Source organism: Ictidomys tridecemlineatus, chromosome 2 (genome assembly GCF_052094955.1).
Source record: "Ictidomys tridecemlineatus isolate mIctTri1 chromosome 2, mIctTri1.hap1, whole genome shotgun sequence".
Classification (NCBI taxonomy): domain Eukaryota; kingdom Metazoa; phylum Chordata; class Mammalia; order Rodentia; family Sciuridae; genus Ictidomys; species Ictidomys tridecemlineatus.
The window spans coordinates 177,319,200-177,339,950 of NC_135478.1; the positions used below are offsets into that span (position 1 = coordinate 177,319,200).

The 20,751-nt window shown below is 37.1% G+C and overlaps 1 protein-coding gene and 1 long non-coding RNA gene across 2 annotated transcripts in view; one reads left to right on the plus strand and one right to left on the minus strand.

Moving 5' to 3' along the window:
• The window catches only part of LOC120891886 (uncharacterized), a 95,202-nt gene extending 92,917 nt beyond the window's left edge, over window positions 1-2,285 (minus strand). Inside the window, exons 1-2 of the long non-coding RNA XR_005736469.2 lie at window positions 2,052-2,285; window positions 1,338-1,373 (exon numbers count right to left, since the gene is read on the minus strand). This is a non-coding gene — a long non-coding RNA (uncharacterized LOC120891886). The remainder of the gene's footprint in view (window positions 1-1,337; window positions 1,374-2,051) is intronic.
• Window positions 2,286-2,394: 109 nt separating this feature from the next.
• Window positions 2,395-20,751, plus strand: part of Prkar2b (protein kinase cAMP-dependent type II regulatory subunit beta) — a 94,916-nt gene continuing 76,559 nt past the window's right edge. The window contains exon 1 of the mRNA XM_005319456.2: window positions 2,395-2,942. Within this exon, the coding sequence (XP_005319513.1) occupies window positions 2,639-2,942 (304 nt within the window). The 5' untranslated portion in view covers window positions 2,395-2,638. The remainder of the gene's footprint in view (window positions 2,943-20,751) is intronic.

The following is a 20,751-nucleotide window of genomic DNA, read 5'->3' on the forward strand; positions in this document are numbered from 1 at the left end:
CAATTATACATTTCATGCTTGGTTCATTTCTACATTCCTAAAGAAATGAGAGTCTCTGTGGCATTGTGGTTGATATCAGAGGGCCATCTACCACGTCTTATAAATCTACCAAAAGAAATTAAATGAATTTGGAAACAAGATGTAGAATGACACTTTAAAATAATGTTTGGAAGATTAATGCCTTCTTTCTTGTGTCCTTCCTTGGGAAGAGGTGTTAAAGGTTGTGGCAGAGACTGACAATTTCCCCAACTCAGTTCTAATCCTCAAATAAATGTTTCTAACAGCTCAAAATAAAAGTTACATTCCCAAACTTTCCCTATAATCATGTGTTTCTGATACTATTGTTGAGTAACCAATTACCCCCAAACCTAGAGGCTTAAAATAACCTTTTCTTTATGTTCATGGAATCTGTGGGTCAGGCCTTTAATAGGGCAAACATCACAGTGTGATTTCCAGCATGTTCTGTTGTTCGAAGCAGTACATAATCCCATTTTGAGGAAGTAAGACTTTAGCTCATCATGGGAGAGTTGCAAGGTCACACTGTAGAAGAACATACGCAACAGGAGATATCATTGCTGTCAACTTTGGAAAATGCGATCTGTTACACTTACAGGTGTGGTCATGTTGACTAAATTCTGGCCAAGGGAATAGATGAGGACTTGGCAAGAAAGTGTTCTTAAAGGGTATATGTTGAGGAGAAGGGGAGGATCTCTTCTCTTTTTCACTTTTCTCTTAGCTGACATATGGACAGGGTAACTAGCCAACAACCATTTTGGACCACAAGCCAAAGATTACAGAGCAATAAGATCAAAGGAATCTGAGTCCCTGATGATCATGGAGTAATCTACCAGCCTAAATGGCCTACATTTACATTACAGAGAAATAAGTCTTTCTTGTTTAGTTACGATATTTTGGGCCATAGGTGAACAAAATAATCATAACTAATATAAATATCAACTAATATTGTGTCCAAGAAGTCATTTGTGAGGATTATCATATTTTATAAAAGTTTACTTCTTTAAAGTGCTTCACTATTACAGTCAGAAGGACTTTAAAAACAACAGAACATCAATATTATGAGGTTATTAGGAAACCAAACTAGAGAAATACATTCATTCATGGGATAAATACAAGATGCATCTTAAACACATGATTAATATTAAGATGCACTTTTAGAAAAGGGAGTAGTTATATTTCTGATTTCTAGTTTTTGAGTTACTTATGTATTTTCTCATTTGTGTGGATGAAAAGAAATCAGAATAACTAAATGAATAAAATAAAACTAAAAAAAGAAAAAGGAGTGGCTGGGGATATAGCTCAGTTGGTAGAGTGCTTACCTCACACACACAAGGCCCTGAGTTCAATTCCCAGCACTGCAAAATAATAATAATAATAGTTAAAAAAAAAAGAAAAAGGAACAAGTGAGCTTGCACTTGAACTACTTTATTTACAATGATATGGTCACTGTAGAAAATTAAGTATGTGTGTATTTAAATAGTGTTTAATTGACAAAAGACAATTTTCACTACTCCAAAAATGTAAACACTTGCAGAATTAGCCTCATTGCTGTCAAAGTGACTTTAAAGCACAAATTTGCAATTTTATTTCTCTTTATATTGAAATATTCAGGGTTTTTTTTAGTTCTAATTGAAAATTACTCAAATATATAAGGAAAGGTTTTAAAATAAACAATTAGAGACTAATCAGGCAAAGCTCTATTTTGCTTTAGGACCTGACATTGTACACAAATTGCACTGTCCTGTTTGAAGAGTATCAACTAACTTTGATAAGTGACTCCCACTAAATGGTGCCTTTGTCTCAGTAATAGTGCATCCAAGGCACAATGGAAGAGCATCAGCAAGACAAACCATAATACATAGGATGAATAGGGAAAGGTTGGATGAAATGTGAAAGAAAAATGAAGATGTCACGAAGATGGGATAGGATTTCTTTGACCAAAAGAGAACCACTACCACTACCTGACTTTAGACAAAAGACGTCACCATTTCTCAGTGCAACTAGATTCTGAGAGGAAAATAAAATGTCCCTACTGAGGTGGTGGCTGATTTCAGGACAAATCGCAAGGCAGCAGCTCTGAGTGGGTTTCCCCTGGTGAATGACGTATGGGAATTCGGATCACTGGCCCACGGCTCCCAGACTTGCAGACAGGTGGACAGCGGGGCTGCTTCCCGGCGCCTCACGCGGGGGTAGTCCCACTCCTTGTTAGAGCGCCAGCGCCTGTCAGCGTCCTCCGCCCTGCAGCGGTCTAAGCGGCGCGTGCACAGCGCTCGCCGGCGGGGGTTGCCATGGTTTCTGGGGGTCACGTGGGCGCGCCGCGGCGGGGCGGGGGCGGGGCGCCGGGCGGAGGAGAGGCGCGGCCGCGGTAGGAGCGGGAGGAGCTGGAGATGCTGCCAGCCCTCCCGGGGCCGCGCTCGCTCACCCTCCGCCGCCGCACGGAGCAGCCGCGCGCCGGGAGCCGCGGGCCGGGCCAGCCGGGCCGCCGGGGCCCAGTGCGCCGCGCTCGCTGCGGGTAGCGCCTCCTGCACCCTCGGCGCTCGCTTCGCGGCCGCGGGGCCCGAGATCGGATCGAGGAAAGGGGCGAGGGCGGAGCCCAGGTGCCCGCCCGCCCGGAGGCAGGATGAGTATCGAGATCCCGGCGGGGCTGACGGAGCTGCTGCAGGGCTTCACCGTGGAGGTGCTGAGGCACCAGCCCGCGGACCTGCTGGAGTTCGCGCTGCAGCACTTCACGCGCCTGCAGCAGGAGAACGAGCGCAAAGGCGCCGCACGCTTCGGCCATGAGGGCAGGACCTGGGGGGACGCGGGCGCAGCCGCCGGGGGCGGCACCCCCAGCAAGGGGGTCAACTTCGCCGAGGAGCCCATGCGCTCCGACTCCGAGAACGGCGAGGAGGAGGAGGAGGCCGCGGACGCAGGAGCGTTCAACGGTGAGGACCAGACACCTCCACGCCCCCGGGTCCCCTTGCTGCCCACTAGCATTCCCCGCCTTTGCTCTTGAATCATGCAGCTTCGCTCACCCACCTCACCCCGCGTTCTCCACCTTCCCTACCTTCCCATCTCGCCCACCCCCTCAGCATCCATTTCTGTCTCTCCCACTCGCCCACCTTCCTACTCTGCTCTCTTGTCATGCCCTCCCCGTCTTCCCCGCCTCTGGAAGTGCGAGAGCTGAAAGGTTATGGTTCCCTCGGCCCATCTGCCTGCTCTCTTCCTGGTCCGGTTTAGGGTGGGCATCCGTTGGGAGGACAACTTTCATTGTGGTTGGAGATATTTCGCTTGGAGGACACCATTGTGAATAAAGGAACCTGGCCCACTGGGCATCCTCTTTCAGCCCTTGAATTTACTATTGGGGTGTCCAAAGAGAAAAGGCAGAGAGAGTTCTGTTCAATGTGATTGGCTTTGCTGTTGTCAGGACTGTAGATTCACTAAAAGGAGCATGGAATAGGACTCACTAGGGTAATTCAAAATTTATGGTAATATCTGTGACATTCTTGGAAACAGTAATGTATTATTTTCCAATTTACCAGTATCGTCTTATGTTATTTTTGGACACACAACAAAGGATTCGTTTTAGCCTGTAACTCAAGGGGTCTTTGGAATGAGGAACTGGACTAATGGCTTGTTGTTTTAATATAAAACACATATTGAATGATTGGGTGCTTTTTAAAAAAATGAAAAGTGTGTGAAAAACACTGTAGGAAGTTCTGAAAGCTTGTTGGTTGTCTTTAGAATGAAAAGCCAGTGAGTAATTGTAAGGACTGTGCCAGACACTGAAGCTAGAAAGAATGAATGGGAAAGAAAAGGAATTTTCTCAAATAGCTGCTTTTGGCAAGTCCCACCCCTTCTGCTTACAACCCTCTTTGCCTAACACACGCAGACACACACGCACCTTCACAGCCTCCTGTATTTACACATTATGCCTAAATTCCATTTTTTATGGTATCCCAAGCTAAAATAAAATACTTGTGCAAATGTGCAAGTGTTTTCTCTTTGTGGTGTAAGGCAAACATACATGTAGCATTGCACCAGCTTTTATTTATTTATACTGCTGTGGTTTGTGCATCCACAGTGCATTTTGTATAATGAAAACATTTTCAAGTGTCATTTCATTTCCTCATGTCCCTTCCTTGGAAGATGTTTCTTTTCTTTGCAGAATTAATCACACATTTAAGTGAGTTATAAAATTCATGCTTTTTTTTTTTTTTAGCTTGTCTAAAACAATCACAGAAACCTGGAAATTAGTCCACTATGAAGATAAAAGGGAAGATTGTTACTTAAATTTTAAATTGTGGGCACTTTTTAGTGTTTCCCAGAATAGGGTAATCATAGTCTTAATTGTTCTTTTTGTGTGCACACACACAAAATTAATCAAATGCTTTTCTTATTAGAAGCAAGAGAAAGAGTACTATTTTATGTAGATGAAAAGGAGAAGCCAATAATGGATGCCATAGAAAAGACAGAGGCATCTAATATTTATTTTATGCTCCCGACACATCTGTGCACATGCAGGCATGCACACACAGACAAGCACACACACAAAGAAAAGGAAAGGACCTGTTTCCCAGATAAGAAGGAGCTAGGAACTAAGAGTCTTGAACCTGTATTCCTATAGTATTGTTAATGTAACTAAAATATTTTGTTTGTATAATGCTCTTGAAGTACTGTGCATTGATGATTCCATATTCTCCCTATGACAGTGGGTATTTGTGCACAGAAAAGATGTAATTTTCATTTTGTAATGGTAAGAAACAAGCTGTTAACTTGTAAGCAGCAGGATATTTTATTTGGCTTTATATTTTCCAAGATACTTTTACTCTAAAATTATTCAACTGGAGTTTTAGTAAATACTTGTTAACTGGTTGTGCTATGTATTCCCCTGCCTGACCCTCAAAAACTTTTGACTGCAACCTCATAATGTTTGATCATTATGCTGTGGACATACATGTTTACATGTATTCCTGAAGCTTTGGCAACAGTATTCCTTCTAGGTGCACTGCTTTGTGATATTTTCTTTTCTAATCATTTTTTTTTAAAAAGTAAATTGTTGGCTAAAATCACTTAATTGTAAGCTACAAAATATCTGGTACACTTTTTTGTAAAGTTTCAAATAATGAATATTTTAGACTTTGCTCTGTCAAATCAATATCTCCCCCCACCCTCCTTAAAAACCTTTTAAACACACACTCCCTCTGGAGGTTGAGGTCTGCAGACCAATCTTGCCCACTGGGAGTTGGTGGGTACACTGTGGAGGGAGTCAAAATACTTCCACTAGAGAAAAAAAAAACATGTCAGGACTGAACCTAGACAACACAAAGCCATCAGTTTAATATCTGCATCCAGAACAGTGCCAAAGAAAACCCATCAGAGACTGGGGCAATTTTCTTGGCGTAGTAAAGAATAAATGTTGGGGAAAAAAGTCTTAATTTACTGACACAGCACAAAACCAGCTGGACCAATAAGTTTTGCATTTTCATGCGCATCTCAAGGAAGTTTGATTCAGAAATGAATATTACTTGGTACTATTCTTGGAGAGCTTTTGCAAATAAGTGAATAGGCTAGGGTGGGACATAGTTTTGGGGGTGTTTGTTTGTTTGTTTATTGATCACCAGACATCTCCAGGCATACTGAAACCTATAGTTCCTGACCATACTTTGAAAACCATTGAACATAGATGGTGATAATAATGCCTCCTTAATAATATTTATAAAGAGTGCTGTTTGTTAACATATGCTGTGTACTAAGCACTATCTGAATGCTTTCGTTCATTCTCCTAGTTCCATGAGAAAGATGAGACACCATAGGTAGTGTGCTGTAAAACCAGGATTGGGACACAGGTGAGCCTGGTTTCATCCATGTGCTTTTGACATGCCAGGGGGCTACAAAGGGGGCTGGGGCTATCATAACCTGTGTTAGTCCCTTATATGTCAAGCTCTTCTTGAGACTTTGAATGTGTTTTGTCTTTTTGGCTTTGGAAAATTAACTTGTCCAAGATGGTGTACAGAACCAGTAAGTAGCAGATACTTGTTCCATAACATCTGTCTTACCTTGAAGCCCAAGACATCAAGGGGTTCTTAAATGAAATTTGTTCCATGGGCTGACTCACAGGTCAAGTTTTCCTAGGTATTTTTCCAGTATTCATAATGGGTTTGCATTGTTGGTTCACATCTTCTCTCACGAATCCCTTTAGTGTAAGTGATGGTATTTATAACATGTTATGTTGAGATTAAAAGAAGAGTTGTTGACCATGAAACTGGTGCTCAATGACTAGCATAAGGATCAAGCCTCTGACTTTGGCCTCATAATGTAGAGGTAGAATCAGAAAGCCAGGCACCTACAGTTCACTGGAAAAATCAGGTCTAGTCTACAGTTCAATCGAAGGTCTTTGAGGGTCCAGTGCTGTGGCTGTAGGTGGCGCCAAGCCAGCAAGCTAGTCAGGTAGGTAAAAGTAGGCTTTACTTCTTTCTTGCCTTTCCAAAAGAATCTTTTATCTTAACTATATTGCTTCTCTATTCCAATCCTGTTCTCTTCTAATTTTATCAGTTCATATTATTACTTTCTGGTTACTATCATTCTAAAACCTAAAGGTCAACACATTGGCTTATGGCGATCCTCTTTAGGAAAACTCCTGATACTGGAAAGAAGCTATCATGGAGACTGCTTGGCATCTTCTCTGCGTCTTGCTTCCTTATCCTACAGGAAGCACATAAAGCTTGACTTGGAAAGACCAGTGTCCTTAAGCCTAGACCTTATTAGAGCATTTATAGTAGCCCAAAGAGTTAAATCACTATTAATTTGAAGTAAAATCTATGGTGATTAGTAGTTTCATATAGACTTTATTGTGAGATCTTGTGTGGTTCACCCATTTCCTCAATGAAAAATGCCAAAATTAAAAATGAAGTACATACATTCAGATTATTCCTATAAATTGACAAGTATTAAACAAAATAAACTACATAGGGGTACATGCAGAGTAGTCAGTCTGGGAAATAATGTGGAAGAACTGATTTTTCTGTCTTGTGTATATATACAAATATTTGGAACCATACCAACAAGCACATCAAAGATAAAATTTAAGTTGATATTTACCAGACAGTAACCGTGACCTAACCTTTTTAACTCTTACCAATATTTTGCACAATCTGAAGGATCACAGATTGTGCAAAATATTGGTAAGTTAGAGCTTGTGGTGGTGGGAGACTAAGAGAATAAAGTTATTTATCATGAAAAAAAATCGTTGAAGAAGAGCTGAGAATATTCATGTGTCTAAGTTTCCTTAGGTGACTATGAGCAAATGTTCTTCATTTCTGTTAGATGCAGAATTAGGACCAAGTTTCACTGTAACTTGAATAAAAGTCAGAAATCTGTCTGAATGGTTTACATGGTTTCCCTGAAATTAGGTGGCAGAAGCTATTGCTTCTGATTGGCAATAGACTGATTGACTGCTCAAGAATTTGCTGTGAAAATGATCTTAACTGGCTCATTCTGTTAATTAACTATTGAGTTCATGGTCTGGTAGTAGGAAATTGTAGACAGTAGGTGTAACTTCAAAAATTGTTGGCCAATTTATTAGGCTCACCTCCTTATGCCCTTTTAAGAATTTGCTCTTTATGGTCACTAGAAGCTTTTATGAGACTAAGCAGCCAATTGTTAGCTCTTGCCTCCTGCAGCCTGTGGCAATCAACATCTGTCTAAAAAAAAATTACTTTAGTAGTTATAGTTACCTTGTACCAACCAAAAGCTAAATATCTTTTTAATATGTTATGAACCTCTCAAATACACTTAATTAGGCTGAGAAATGTCCATGAACATTAGCTTTTTGGATAAACTATAAACATTCAGACATTAGTGTATGAATCATTGTGCTAAACACATTGGCATGTTATTGCATTAATATACCTACCTCATCAGGTGTGGTGGTGCACATCTGTGATCTCAGTGACTCAGGGGGCTGAGGTAGGACAATGACCAGTGATGCCTTAAGCCACCTAGCAAGACCCTGTCTCAAAAGGTCTAGGGATGTAGCTCAGTGACAAAGTGTCCCTGGGTTTGATCTCCAGTACCCATCCCACCACCACCACCCAAAAAAAAAAAAAACCTACCTCAAGGTTGTCACAAGGATAAAAGGATTGATATTTGTAAGACCATTTGGACAGTAGACATAGCAAGCATTGAATACATTCAAATAAATTGTTTAATTGGTATGAAACCTTGCAAAAGTTCAAACTTTTGTAGAATAGCAATTTCATAGTGTTTTATGGACATAAATCTAATATTTGTACTTTTCGGAGAGCTGAAGAAGGAAATGTTCTCAAGCAGCAACTCCATTTAGAATTTAATGTGAAATTCTGTTGCATAGTAATAAATTCCACATCCTTTCAACTTATAATTTGTAGCTAAGAGCTCCAGGGTTTTGTTATTAATGACACTGTGTAGTCTTTGGCTATTAGAGATTTACGTGATAGTTTCAAATCCTCTTGAAATGGATTACATCATTCATGACAATGGCTGAAATATTGAAGCCATTCTTTTAGTTACGAGCATAACACAGTAGTATTAGAGAAGATTTAAAAAATATTTTGAGTTAGAGATGGTAATTTCTGAAGTAGAATAGTTAAGAACATTATTCATTTAAATAGCAGTATTAAGTGGATTGCTTTAGGGTTGAAATTGGGACATCAAAGGACTTGAAATCGTGTTCTGTTCTTAACCACCTATTACTTTGGGTTTTGGAGAAGGAAAGTAAAAGAAGAAAAGCCAGAAGGGGCTGGGAGAGAGAGAAATCCAGAGAAGCCAGAGAAAGGGAGAAGGAAAATCACCTGAGACATGTGAAGGCTTCCTTAAGTCACTCATACTTTGTCTGAAGAGAGCGCATACTATAAAATCACCTAGGCAAAAATGGAAGCATTAGATACTTTAATTTTTCTGCCTTTGTTAAAAAACCAAACTTATTTCATGCAAGACAGTAATAGCTTTTCATTTGAGGTCGCATATAGTGATGTGCTTGCTGTGTCTTGGTAGAACAGAAGTAAATACTGAATGGTTATTTATTGTTATAAATCTCACTGCATGGATTCCAGTAAATTTCCAGCTGTCAAGGTTGTGTTCCTAGCTGTGTTAAAAAAAAAAAAAAAAAAGTATGTTTCTTTTTCACCTGCGCAAATACCAACAGGAGACCATTGAATCTGTCAATTAGGAGTTTGTTTATGACCCCTTAAGAAAGACATTTATCAGAGTAGTAGCAATAGAGAAGGCCTATGGTGGGGATTGTGGAATATTTTAGAGTGAGGAACTCAGTGAAGGAGATTGAAGTGGTTGACCACAGTGTCTGTGTTAGAAGTGTACAGAGTCACAGTACCAAAAGGGGGCCAGGACCTGGAGTGGCCAATTAGGAGAAGGAATATGTAGAAGTCACTCACATTTACTCACAGTACAAATGTTTATTGAATGTCAACCTCCTTTTTATTTTTATTTTTTTAAGAAAAAAATTATTAAGTTTGCTCTGTAGAATTAAGAAACAATTTCACAGAGTGTAGATGTGATCTGTGAGACAGGTAAGAGACAGAAAAGTTCCTTCCTTAAATTTAGTAGGTCTTGGTCTTATAAATTTTGTTTTGTTCATAGAACTGTCACTAACATTTTGTGTTCTGTTTACATTGGCTTACATATTATGAATTTTTCCTGCCTTCTATTCAGGTGCTAGGTATGGTTTGAACAGCTGGGCTCAAGAAAAGTACTTTTGGATTTTGCCTTCAAAATTTCTGTTTTTTATTTTATCCCCCCCCCCCACACTCTTTGATTCTTTTTTTCAGGACAGTGAAACTTTGAATTAGATGGTATTTGACAGTGGAGAAGAATGGAGTGTGCAGCAGTTTTTCCAAGTTGGATGAATTACTGTTGAGTTGGGTCTTGTTCTTGTCTTTGCCGTCTTATCCACACCGTCTGTTGTGATGACAAAGCCCACTGCAAAATCCTCACTGTGATGCTGATCATTATCTTTATTTTATGGGAGTGAATTTTTGTGTCTCAGAAATTCAAAATGACTCAGACCATTCCATTATGTAATTATTTTGTGGAAAGAATTTGAGCTAAAATTTTCAGGTCATGGCTTACAAGAAAACAAAACAATCTAAAAAAAAATCAGAAATATAAACACAGTTGGTGTAACATTTATAAATGTCTCAGCAATAGGTTCTGCCATTTGTAGTTTAATAATGTTTGAAAACGAAAAAAAAATCATTCCAGTTGCTGCTATTTAAATGTTTCCTAATTTTTGAAAAAGACAAAAAGGTCAAAATATAAACACATGTTCCACATAAAAGCCAAGCCAAGAAGATATACTGTATACAGTTATTCCTGTATCCGTTTGGCTAGGGACTGACATTATTTAATTTACATTAGCTGTTCCAAGTTGAAACAGTTCATGGGAGTGATATTAAGGGGATGAGGGGGTTACAAAAAAAGCAAGCAAAAAAACCCCATATTTGCTTAAATACATTTTAGACTCAAAAAGCATTTTTTTCAAAAGGTCATGTTGAATTAAAACATGACTCAGCCGTTTCATTCCCATCTTTATAGAATGCTAATGTTTGTTAAATTGTGTTTTATTTCTTTAGTAATAATTACTCTTAACATTTTTGGCTGCTTATCCTCCAGATGTTGAACAAGGCCTGTTATGTACATCATTTAGTCTTTCCCAAAGTAAGTGCTGGAATCGGGATTTGAACCTGGCATTCTGATTTCAGAGCCCAGTTCCTGAACCATACATAAAGTACATACACTTCATTTTCAGTAACTCTTATAGCAATAACATGATTGAAAAGAACATACCAAAAAATAAGCTACAGGAAGTTTTTTTCCTCTAAAAACGTGTGGCCCAACCCTTTTACAACTGGCTTTTTCTGTCTATTCCACCTAGATTACTACTTTATGTACTTTAGAAATGCAGTAAAATATTTTAGAAGTAAACACCTCATATACTGTTTATTTCTCTAAACTTGTTTATTTTACATCCTTGTTAGCAAATGTAAGTGTGGAATACACTCCCAATGTACTTGTAATTTTTACACATGTACCAGTATATTAATTTATTGTTTATATATAAGCTTCCCACAATATTAATTTTGAAAGGGAGAAGCAAAAATTAATTGTGAGCAAGTACTAAATGTTGTCCTGGGCCTCAAAAGATTGCCTTATACAGTGGCTCAGGGTTTATGAACTCCATTTTGGAAACCATAATTTACAATACAGCTTAACTTGATCTCTATTAATGTGTAAGATGTGATCAACTTTTGGTTGGTATCCAGATTTAAGTTTCTAGATTATGAAGGACTTGCAGGTAGGCAGGGATCTAGTTGTATGTGTACTTGCTCCTTTTTTAATAAACATTCATTAGAAAAGTTAATGAACTCAACAGAAAATTTTGGTGGAATATAGAGGAAAATTCTCTAATGAGAAGGAAATAAATCATGTTACCTAAAAAAGGAAGATCCAGGATTTTTCTTTTTATTTTTAAAATGTTTTATTTATTTATTATTTTTTGCATTACAATTCTTAATACACCTTTATACTACAGTTTATCATGTCTCTGATTGTATATAAGGTATGTTGACACCAAATTCACATCTTCATACATGTATTTTGTATAATGATGAGGGTCTCCTTCCAACCTTCCATGTTATTCCCCTTCTCCCTTCCTTTTCCTTCCACCCCTATTCCCTATCTAGAGGTACTCTTCCTCCCTTGCTCTCTCTCCCAACCCCATTTTGAGTCACCCCCCTTATATCAGAGAAGACATTCGACATTTGTTTTTTTTGGAATTGGCTAACTTCACTTAACATAATCTTCTCTAATGCCATCCATTTCCCTGCAAATGCCATGATCTTATTCTTTTTTATTGCTGAGTAATATTCCATTGTATTTCCATTCTTTTATTCATTCATCCACTGAAGGACATCTAGGTTGGCTCCACAGTTTAGCTATTGTGAATTGTGCTGCTATAAACATTGATGTGGCTGTGTCCTGTAGTGTGCTGTTTTTAGGTCCATCATTTGACCCAGCTGTTCCTCTTAGGATTTTTCTTTAAACTCGATTCCTGTATGCATCTTGGACTGTGTCCTAGACTGTAGATTACTAATGTTCTTGGTGCAAATTTTGTAGGTTTAGCCGGCCATTGTGGCACACTTGTAATCCCAGTGACTTGGGAGGCTAAGGCAGGAGGATTGAAAGTTTGAGACCACCCTCAGTAACTCAGTGGGACTCTAAGCAACTTTGCAAGACCCTACCTCAAAAAAAGAGGGGGGCTGGGAATATGGCTCAGTTTTGTGGTACAGCCCCCATGAGTTCAGTCTCCATTAATGGGGAAAAAAATGTGGATGGGACAAAGAGAATCATACAGTGTAATAAGTGCTATAGATGTTTAGGAATCACTAAATTGTGGGTTGGGGTTGTAACTCAGTGGAAGAGTGCTTGCCTAGCATGTATAAGGCATTGGGTTCAATTCTCAGCTCCGCATAGAAATGAATAAAATAAAGGTCCATTGACAACTAAGAAAAATCATTGAATTGTGGAAATGCCATTCAGAATTAGAAGAAAGTGTAAAGTTTAAAAGAATAGTTCTTTTAGTGTCTTAGGAATATCTCAGGAAGGACACCTCTGGGGATGGTACTTGTTAGGAGGAAAAGAGTTCACTATTTTCTGTTTTGTAACTTTCAAAAAAATGTTTATCATTCATTATATTACCTATTATAATAATGTTAAGTGTAAAAAGACCTGCTATAAAAGCAATTCTTTTGTAAAGGTTCACTAAATGGCAAATAAAACACAATTTGTAGAGACACATGACATGGTTGTAAGTTAATATAGCCAAATATTCTCACTTAAGTTTTTCTCTTGGTCCCAAGTGTTGTTTTACTAAATCTCACCCTTTCTCCAGAAGTTAGTTTACAAACCACACCAAAAATTTCCCCAAGTTTCCCTTATTGATGTTAATAGTGCCCCTGTGGTAGGGTGAATAGACACTCTTGTCACAGTAAGCTTTGCAGATTAGGGGTCTTCACTGCAGGCAGGCAGGAATGTGGGCGCTCAAATCTTTTTACATGTAAAACTCATTTGAAAATTAAATGCCTAATAGTAAATGTTTATAAATGTACAGTGGTTGAAGCCTTTAGTCACACATATATTTTAAAATGCTAGTCTAGTAATCCTTTAATTAGAATGCATTTTAAAATGTTTTCATGAGATTTAAAATGCTTTGGTCTTCAGTTACAGAGAAGTAAACTTCATTTTATCAAAAATGAGGCTTATTTTTAGACCTGACATGTGATCACTGTATGAAATGCAGAGAATAAAGGCACACAGGCTTGTCTTCCCTTTAAATTTCTCCCATTCCGATTGAGGTGACATTCTGACCCCATGTGAGCCTCTGATGCTATATGTCACTGCTTCTGCTCACGTGAACCCTGTGCTAAATCTCCTTTGGGGTTGTGTCCCAAACCTGCTTTGTCCACTCTCATCTCCGCCCTTTCGCGCTGCCTTCCTCCCTTTACTGCTCGGCTCTTTGGGACCCCAGTGTTTCCCACTAGCTCTAGCGTTGACCTCCCTCTGAGGATCACATTGACACATCCATCAGTTCTTCATTTGCATGTTCTTCAGTGACCTGCAGATAATTTTGTCCTAAACTGCATGTTATCGTCTTCCTCCTATCTTTTCTGTACTGTTATTTCATTCTTTTATTTTTTTCCTCTGCTGATTTGAGAAATGTGTCTCACAATTCTCACATGCAGTAGTTCACTGTTACGGAAATGCACACAAAACAAGATTGCTTTTAGTGGCCAAAAATCTAAGTGTCCTGGCATGAAAAATCTGAAATAATGGAAAGTTGTTTTTATTTTTAAAGTTTGACTTTAATTTTGGCATGGACTCTGGGTTTGAATCCTAGTAGTGCCATTTATAACTTTTGGGACCTTTGGCAAGGTACCTTATGATCTGTGCCTCAGTTTCCTCATTTATGAAATAGGAGTAATGACAGTATCTACGCCAGAAGACTGTTGTAGTAATTAAATGAGCTAACAGGGCCTGGCATGCAGTAAGCATCACTTGTGGGCCGATTTAAAAAAGAAAGAAAGAAAAGAAACAAGTCACACGTTTTAGAAGTTAGTGAGAATGTGACAGTTTTTTTTAATGAGGTTTGATTGGAAACATAATGAGCTTGCTCTTAAGGCACTGTAGTAGTAGTACTTTAAAAAATTATTAATGGAAATATAAAAATAAAATCTTTGAGTCTTATAGTTGTCTCAATTTTTAAAACACCCATTGTTCTGAAAACTCAGGGCCTCCTTTAATTCCATTTCAAATTCAAGGTAGTTTGACTTAAAAAAAAAAAGTGATGGATTAAAGCTTTGCTTTGTTTTCACACTGTTTTTTCCCTTGAGAATAACTGTTACACTGGTAGAATAAATAAAGTTGTATGTATACAGTCTCCAAATTTATGATTTTATTTCTACGAGTCAGTTTTAAACAACTTAGGACAGAGTAGGTAGGAACACTGAAAATAGTGCTTTATTTAAATGAGGCAGATGCTTGCAGTAGAAACATGACCATGTGCCTGAAATATAAATTAATTGAAAAAAATTAGTTGCATTAAATTGACAGCTTGTTGCCTTTTCCTCAAGTCATAATATTTATAAAAGTAAGCTCTTGTGGGGCAAATTTATACCTCTCCAAGTTTTACATTAGTTTATTGCTTAATTTCTATAAAACCAAAATTCTGTACTTATTTAACTACAAATTGCTAATGTAATGTTTTTTTAGATGGCGAAAAAAAAGACAATCCTTTTGTATATTTATTTTCACATTGAATTGTGCAAAGGTCTTCAATTTTTTTTTGTTTGACTATCATTAACAAGTTTACCGACTAAGCAGTTTTAGGACTTTTTGTCATATTTTAAAATAATAATTTCCTTATAATTATTTACAAAGAATATAAAAGGTATTTTAGTGATTGAATTTTAACAAAAACTCATTTGTAAAAAGGATATGGTGTGAGGGCTGGAGTTGTAGGTCGATGGTTGAGCACTTGCCCTGCCTGCTTGAGGTACTGGGTTCAATTCTCAGCACCACATAAAAATAAATAAGTAAAATAAAGGTATTGTGTTCATCTACAACTAAAAAATATCTTAAAGGAAGATAATATATGAAAAATACTTTAGAAGCACATTTAGCATGCAAATACAATGTGAACTAATCTCCTTGAACTGATTTTACCCGCCCATACTAAATAGAGCAGAGAATTATTTTTTCTCTTTTTAAAACTATGAAGTATTTCCAGTATACAAAGAGATACAAAGACTAAATAACACTTATGAAAGCCATCCCCTAGCTCCAACAAAGTTTGGCACCCTTCAGTTATTTTGTGTTTTTCTTTTAAGAATATACCACATATACAGTATTTGGTATTTATATTTCCTGTGCATTATTTTGCACAAGTACTTCTTAGGCATTTGTTCATTAATTAGAAATAGTGTTATTTTAAATTTAGTCCAAGTTTGTATAAATTTCCCCTATGGAAATTTATTTTATGTATAGTATTATCCTTTAACTACTTTTAATTTTATTTTTTACACAAATAGAGCACCACTTTTCATTTCTCTGGTTGTACCTGACGGAGAGTCACACCATTTGTGCAATCATACCCATACATAGGGTAAGAATATCCATCTCATTCTACCATCCACCCCTTACACCCCACTCCTCTCTCTCCTCTGCTCAATCCAGAGTTCCTCCATTCTCCCCTTGCCCATTATGGATCAGTATCCACTTATCAGAGAAAACATTTGGCCTTTAACTTGTTTTTGAGAACAGTATTTGAGATGTTAAATTGATTCATGCAGCTCCAGTTTATTTATTTTAAACTGCAAGGTAGTATACTCATATAAATAAATACTTTATTCATTCTCTGGTAAATATTTTGGTTGTTTCCAATTTCTTATTCTTATAGTGCTGTAGTGAACAGTGTGTGTGTGTGTGTGTGTGTGTGTGTATTATGAAATTATACTAGTTTTTGAAGACTGTTTTCAAAGTATGGTATAGAGACCCCAGAGGGCTATTTGTCTCCCATTCCTAGACCTTTTGAGGAGGCTATAGGATAAAAAGTAAAATAATACTAACTTGATTTTTTTCTGTCATGCTTTTAAAAATATACAGCATAATTTTCTGGAGGGTACATGAGGTATGACTGCACAGATTGAATGCAGGTGCAGATATGAGAACCTGGCTATCTTCTAGCAGATTTGGAAAATGTAAAACAAAGGTATTCTAAATATAACTAACTTTTGTTTCAATTGGAAAATGTAATTGTTTTCTATCAAAGTATGTTATTTGTGATAACAGGCAACTTTTATTGTTAGATTTAAATTAAATATTATCTAAACATTTATTAGTTTTTAACTTTGAATACAGTAAATATTAATGAATATAATTCACATAAGCAAATAGTTCCCAAGAGTGTAAAGAACTTTTGAGACTTGCCAATTTTAGGATACACTTAAATTTTGTGGAAAATATTTTACTGGGAGTTTTATTAAAGTTACATTGCATATATGAACCAAGTTGGAGAGAAAAGACATTTTTAATAATTTTTTTTAGTTGTAGATGGACAAAATACCTTTATTTTTTATTCATTTATTTTTATGTGGTGCTGAGGATTAAACCCAGTGCCTCACACATGCGAGGCAAGCACTCTGCCACTGAGCCGCCACAACCCCAGCCCAGAACAGACATTTTTAATGATATTCAACCTTCTATTCATGAATGTAGTCTCTTTTCTTTTTCTTCAATAAGGTTTTGTAATTTTTTTTCACAAAGAATTTTTGTATCCTCTCAGTTTCATTCCTAAGTAACTTTTCATTTTTATTGCTATTATATTTGGGACTTCTTTCTATTATATTTTGTAAATTATTATGTATAAAAGGAACTAGTAAAACTCAATAATAAAAAACCCTAATCAAATTGAACACTACTAGGGGCATGTCAGTAAAGAAGAAAGAAGAAAAGCTTGGCTGATAGGCACAGGGAATGATGTTTTGTATTTTGGATATCAGGAAAGTGAAACTTGGTACTACAGAGACACTATTAATATGAGAATGGCTAAAATAAGACATGCCTTATGTTGGCAAAGATGTGGACAAACTAGAACTCTTCTAAGTGACCTGTAAGAGCATAAAATGATACTAATGCTTGGGAAAACTGTGGACTTATTTTAAACATTCATCTACTGTAACCAAGCAATTTCACTCCTAGGCATTAAACCAAGAAATAAAAGCATATGTTTACAAAACTTCTTGTGTAAGAATATTTATAGAAGGCTTGCTCAAAATAGTCCAAATTAGAAACAAGTCAAATATCCATCAACATTTGATGAATAAAGAAGTTAAAGCATATTCATGCAAAAGGATGCCACTTATCAGTAAAAATGAACAAGCGGTTGATCCTTTTAATAGCAAGAAAGAACCTCATATTTACCTGAAGCTCGAAGACAATCAAAAGTAAACCATTATGGTAGAAATTATCTCAGTAATTGCTTATAGGATAGTGGGAATTGACTGAAGGGGGCTTACAGAAACTTTCCAAGATGTTGGAGTGTTTTTTATCTTCATTGGAGTGTTGTATATGTGAGTGTCAAAATTCACTGAATTTTGTATCTCATTATATGTCAATTCCACTCAGTTAAAGAAGAATTGGAAACATGAATGCTATTGAAGTCCTCTTTTCCATACTTTTGAGAAATACTGTTGTTTTCTACTTTCTTGTGAAATCTTTTTTTAAAAATAACTTTTATTTATTTATTTTTTTATGTGGTGCTGAGGATTGACCCTAGTGCCTCATCTGTGCTAGGCAAGTGCTCCACCACTGAGCCCCAGCCCCAGCCCCTCTTGTGAAATCTTTTATCATCATCATCATCATCATCATTTGGAGATTAAAGTCAGGTTATATTTTCATGATTTTTAAGCACAAATTAGATTGCTTTTTTTTTGCGTATTAGTCCATTTTTTATTGTGAAACAGACTTAAAATATAATTGGTTACAACTGCACATACTTTCTCATGAGTCTGTGGTTGGTTGTGATTTGGGTGATTTCAGATGGACATGGCTCCAGGCTGTAGACCTGAGTTCTGCTCTGCCCCTCATGTAGCCTCCTTTTGGAATAAGTGATAACTGGAGACTTCCATTTCCCGGTGATGTTAGAAACACAAGCAGCCAGGCTAGAATTATCCAAGCACATTTGAAGAAGACTATGTGTTTTTTGTCTTGCTAACTTTCTCCTGGCCTGAGGGTCACATGCAAAACACAGTAACTGTGGGGAGGGAAATGTACTCTACCCCTGGAAGTGGGAGGTACTGCAAAGGATATAACATACTTCCAGAGCAGGAAAAATGTGAGAAATTGAGAACAGTAATACGAAGTGGTTGCTTTTTGCTACTTGGGGGGAAAAAGCCAAAGGCTAGTCAATCTCTACTATTTTAAAATCAGTTGTATGTTTTCATCCAATACTGTATTTTAATTGATGAGTTTCACAAACTTAATACTTGTGTGAATATCACATTTGTCCAAATGATTTTAGGTGTCAGGGAGTATCCCCTATGACATTAGTTTTTCATTAGCACTGCTCGTGTATTTAAACTAATATATGTAATTGCATGTAGTGTTCTAAGTACTGGGGTAGTGTAGTGAAGCACACTGACAAGGAAACCTTACCTTCTTGGAGCTTGCAGTCTAGCATGAAAGGAAATAGAGGATAAGTGTAAAACACTAGAAATTTTTAGATAGCTGATCACCCTGGAGAGAAGGAAACAGGATGGTCGGTTTGAGAGGGACTGGAGGGGCTACTTGTTAGTTACACAGGTTGTTCAAGAAAGGGCTTCCTGAGGAGAGGACCTGTGAGCCAAGGCTGGAATGGCAGGAAATTTTTCGTTCTGGGAAAATACAGGGAAAGTTTTGTATACTATTTTCTATAACTACTTTTATGAGTAGAGTAACTCTTATCACATCCCATAATTGTTGTCTAAGTTGATCTTCATTTCAAAGCTTTCATATTATTCTAAATTTATCCTTGTCTGGAAAGTTTTGTTGTGATTTTGTAATGTGTGGCAGAACATTTTGTAATGTGTGCCACAGAATATCCTCTAACAAATCTGTCTTTCATGTGTTGTATCTGACAATATAGTTTTGGAAGAGACACTATCATTTGGAGAAACAGATACTGAGTTTGTGTAGTTTTGACAATATCCCTTTCCTATTTCCTTCTGTATTTAAAAATCCAAAAAATATTTGGGAACCTTTCTCTAGGCATCGTTATTGCTTCACTCTGTGTGTGGTTAGCCACTGTGGGACTTTTTTTTTTTTTTTTTTTTTTTTTTTTTAGCTGTAACTGTATTCTTCTTTCTGTTTGGAAGAGAGCATCATGGGTAAAATCCTCATGAATTAAAAAGTGAAGCATCACGTTCATTCATAAATAAAAGTAAATGTGTTGTTTCTGGTTTAATCATTACACTTTATTACCCTAATATTTTAAAATATCAGTTACATTTTGGGAAGTTTGGTTTATAAATTGAACAAAAATATGTATCTTTATAGTGATCATTAAAAATGATACTTTGTAAAAGTCAGAACATCTGTACTTTGTGTCACTGTGGCCAATCTCAAGCCCTGATCCATGTGAATAGGTGGGTTGGACATGATCTCAGTTCCTCAGGTTGTGTAATCAAAAAGGCAGTAGAAAATTGTCCCCTCCTCCAAGCCTGCCTTTCACACAGTTGCCATTATGTCCAGTGAAGTGCTTTGAGCTACATAACATGTTTTACCTCCAGGGTCTCCTTAGCACCAACACCTGGAAGCTCTGGAGTATATTCTCCAATTAATTTTGTCCTCCAGAATTAAACCATAGCTCGGATTCTTAGGTGCCATGTATCTGGAATACAGCTCAAGGTACTGCAGGACAGTAATGAATATCTCCAGTTGTTTCTGAAAGCAGTTAAGGCTCACTATCCTTTAACAAAAATGTAGAAAATAAGTGGTGTTTTCAATACCAATAATTGAACGTGTATAAAAATGTGAGCAAATTGTGTTAGGTTAATTAGCAAAACAGTTAAAATTTTATTTGTTATTTGCTTATTTGCTGTTGATCTATTTTAAAAAGTTAATTCTTTCTTGGGTCAGGGGTGATCTTCATTTCAATTTTTGAAGCATAGGCATAGGAAAAATTAATTTATTCTAAGATTAGCATTTATTTACTCTGTCAAAAATAATTAGCTTACATGGTTTCAATTTACAGTTTCTACAGTCTTTTATTTAGGCAGCTAACAGATTCAGAAAGTGTTTATTGCTTGTAAAGCCAGCTGATAGGAGGACAGGGATGCTAATTATTTGGTTGAAACTAAGGTTGTTGTATGTATTTAACTTCAGGGCATATGAACACCTTTCTGTAAAAGGCCATTTAGCTAAGGTGACTCCAGTAGAGATAGGGTATATTCTTTTAATGGATTTTGTTTGTTTTTAATTGTGTGTGTGTGTGTTCATGACTTCAGATCACCACTCAGAGCTCTTTATTTCTTCAACTTGTGATTTCTCTTCCCATTGTGCTCAAAGATGCAAACTACTTACATGTACTGCTGTCCCCTGGGCTTCCTTTTAAAAGACCAGACTTACTGCTTCATGCTTTCAATTGATTGCTTTTATTTTTATGAA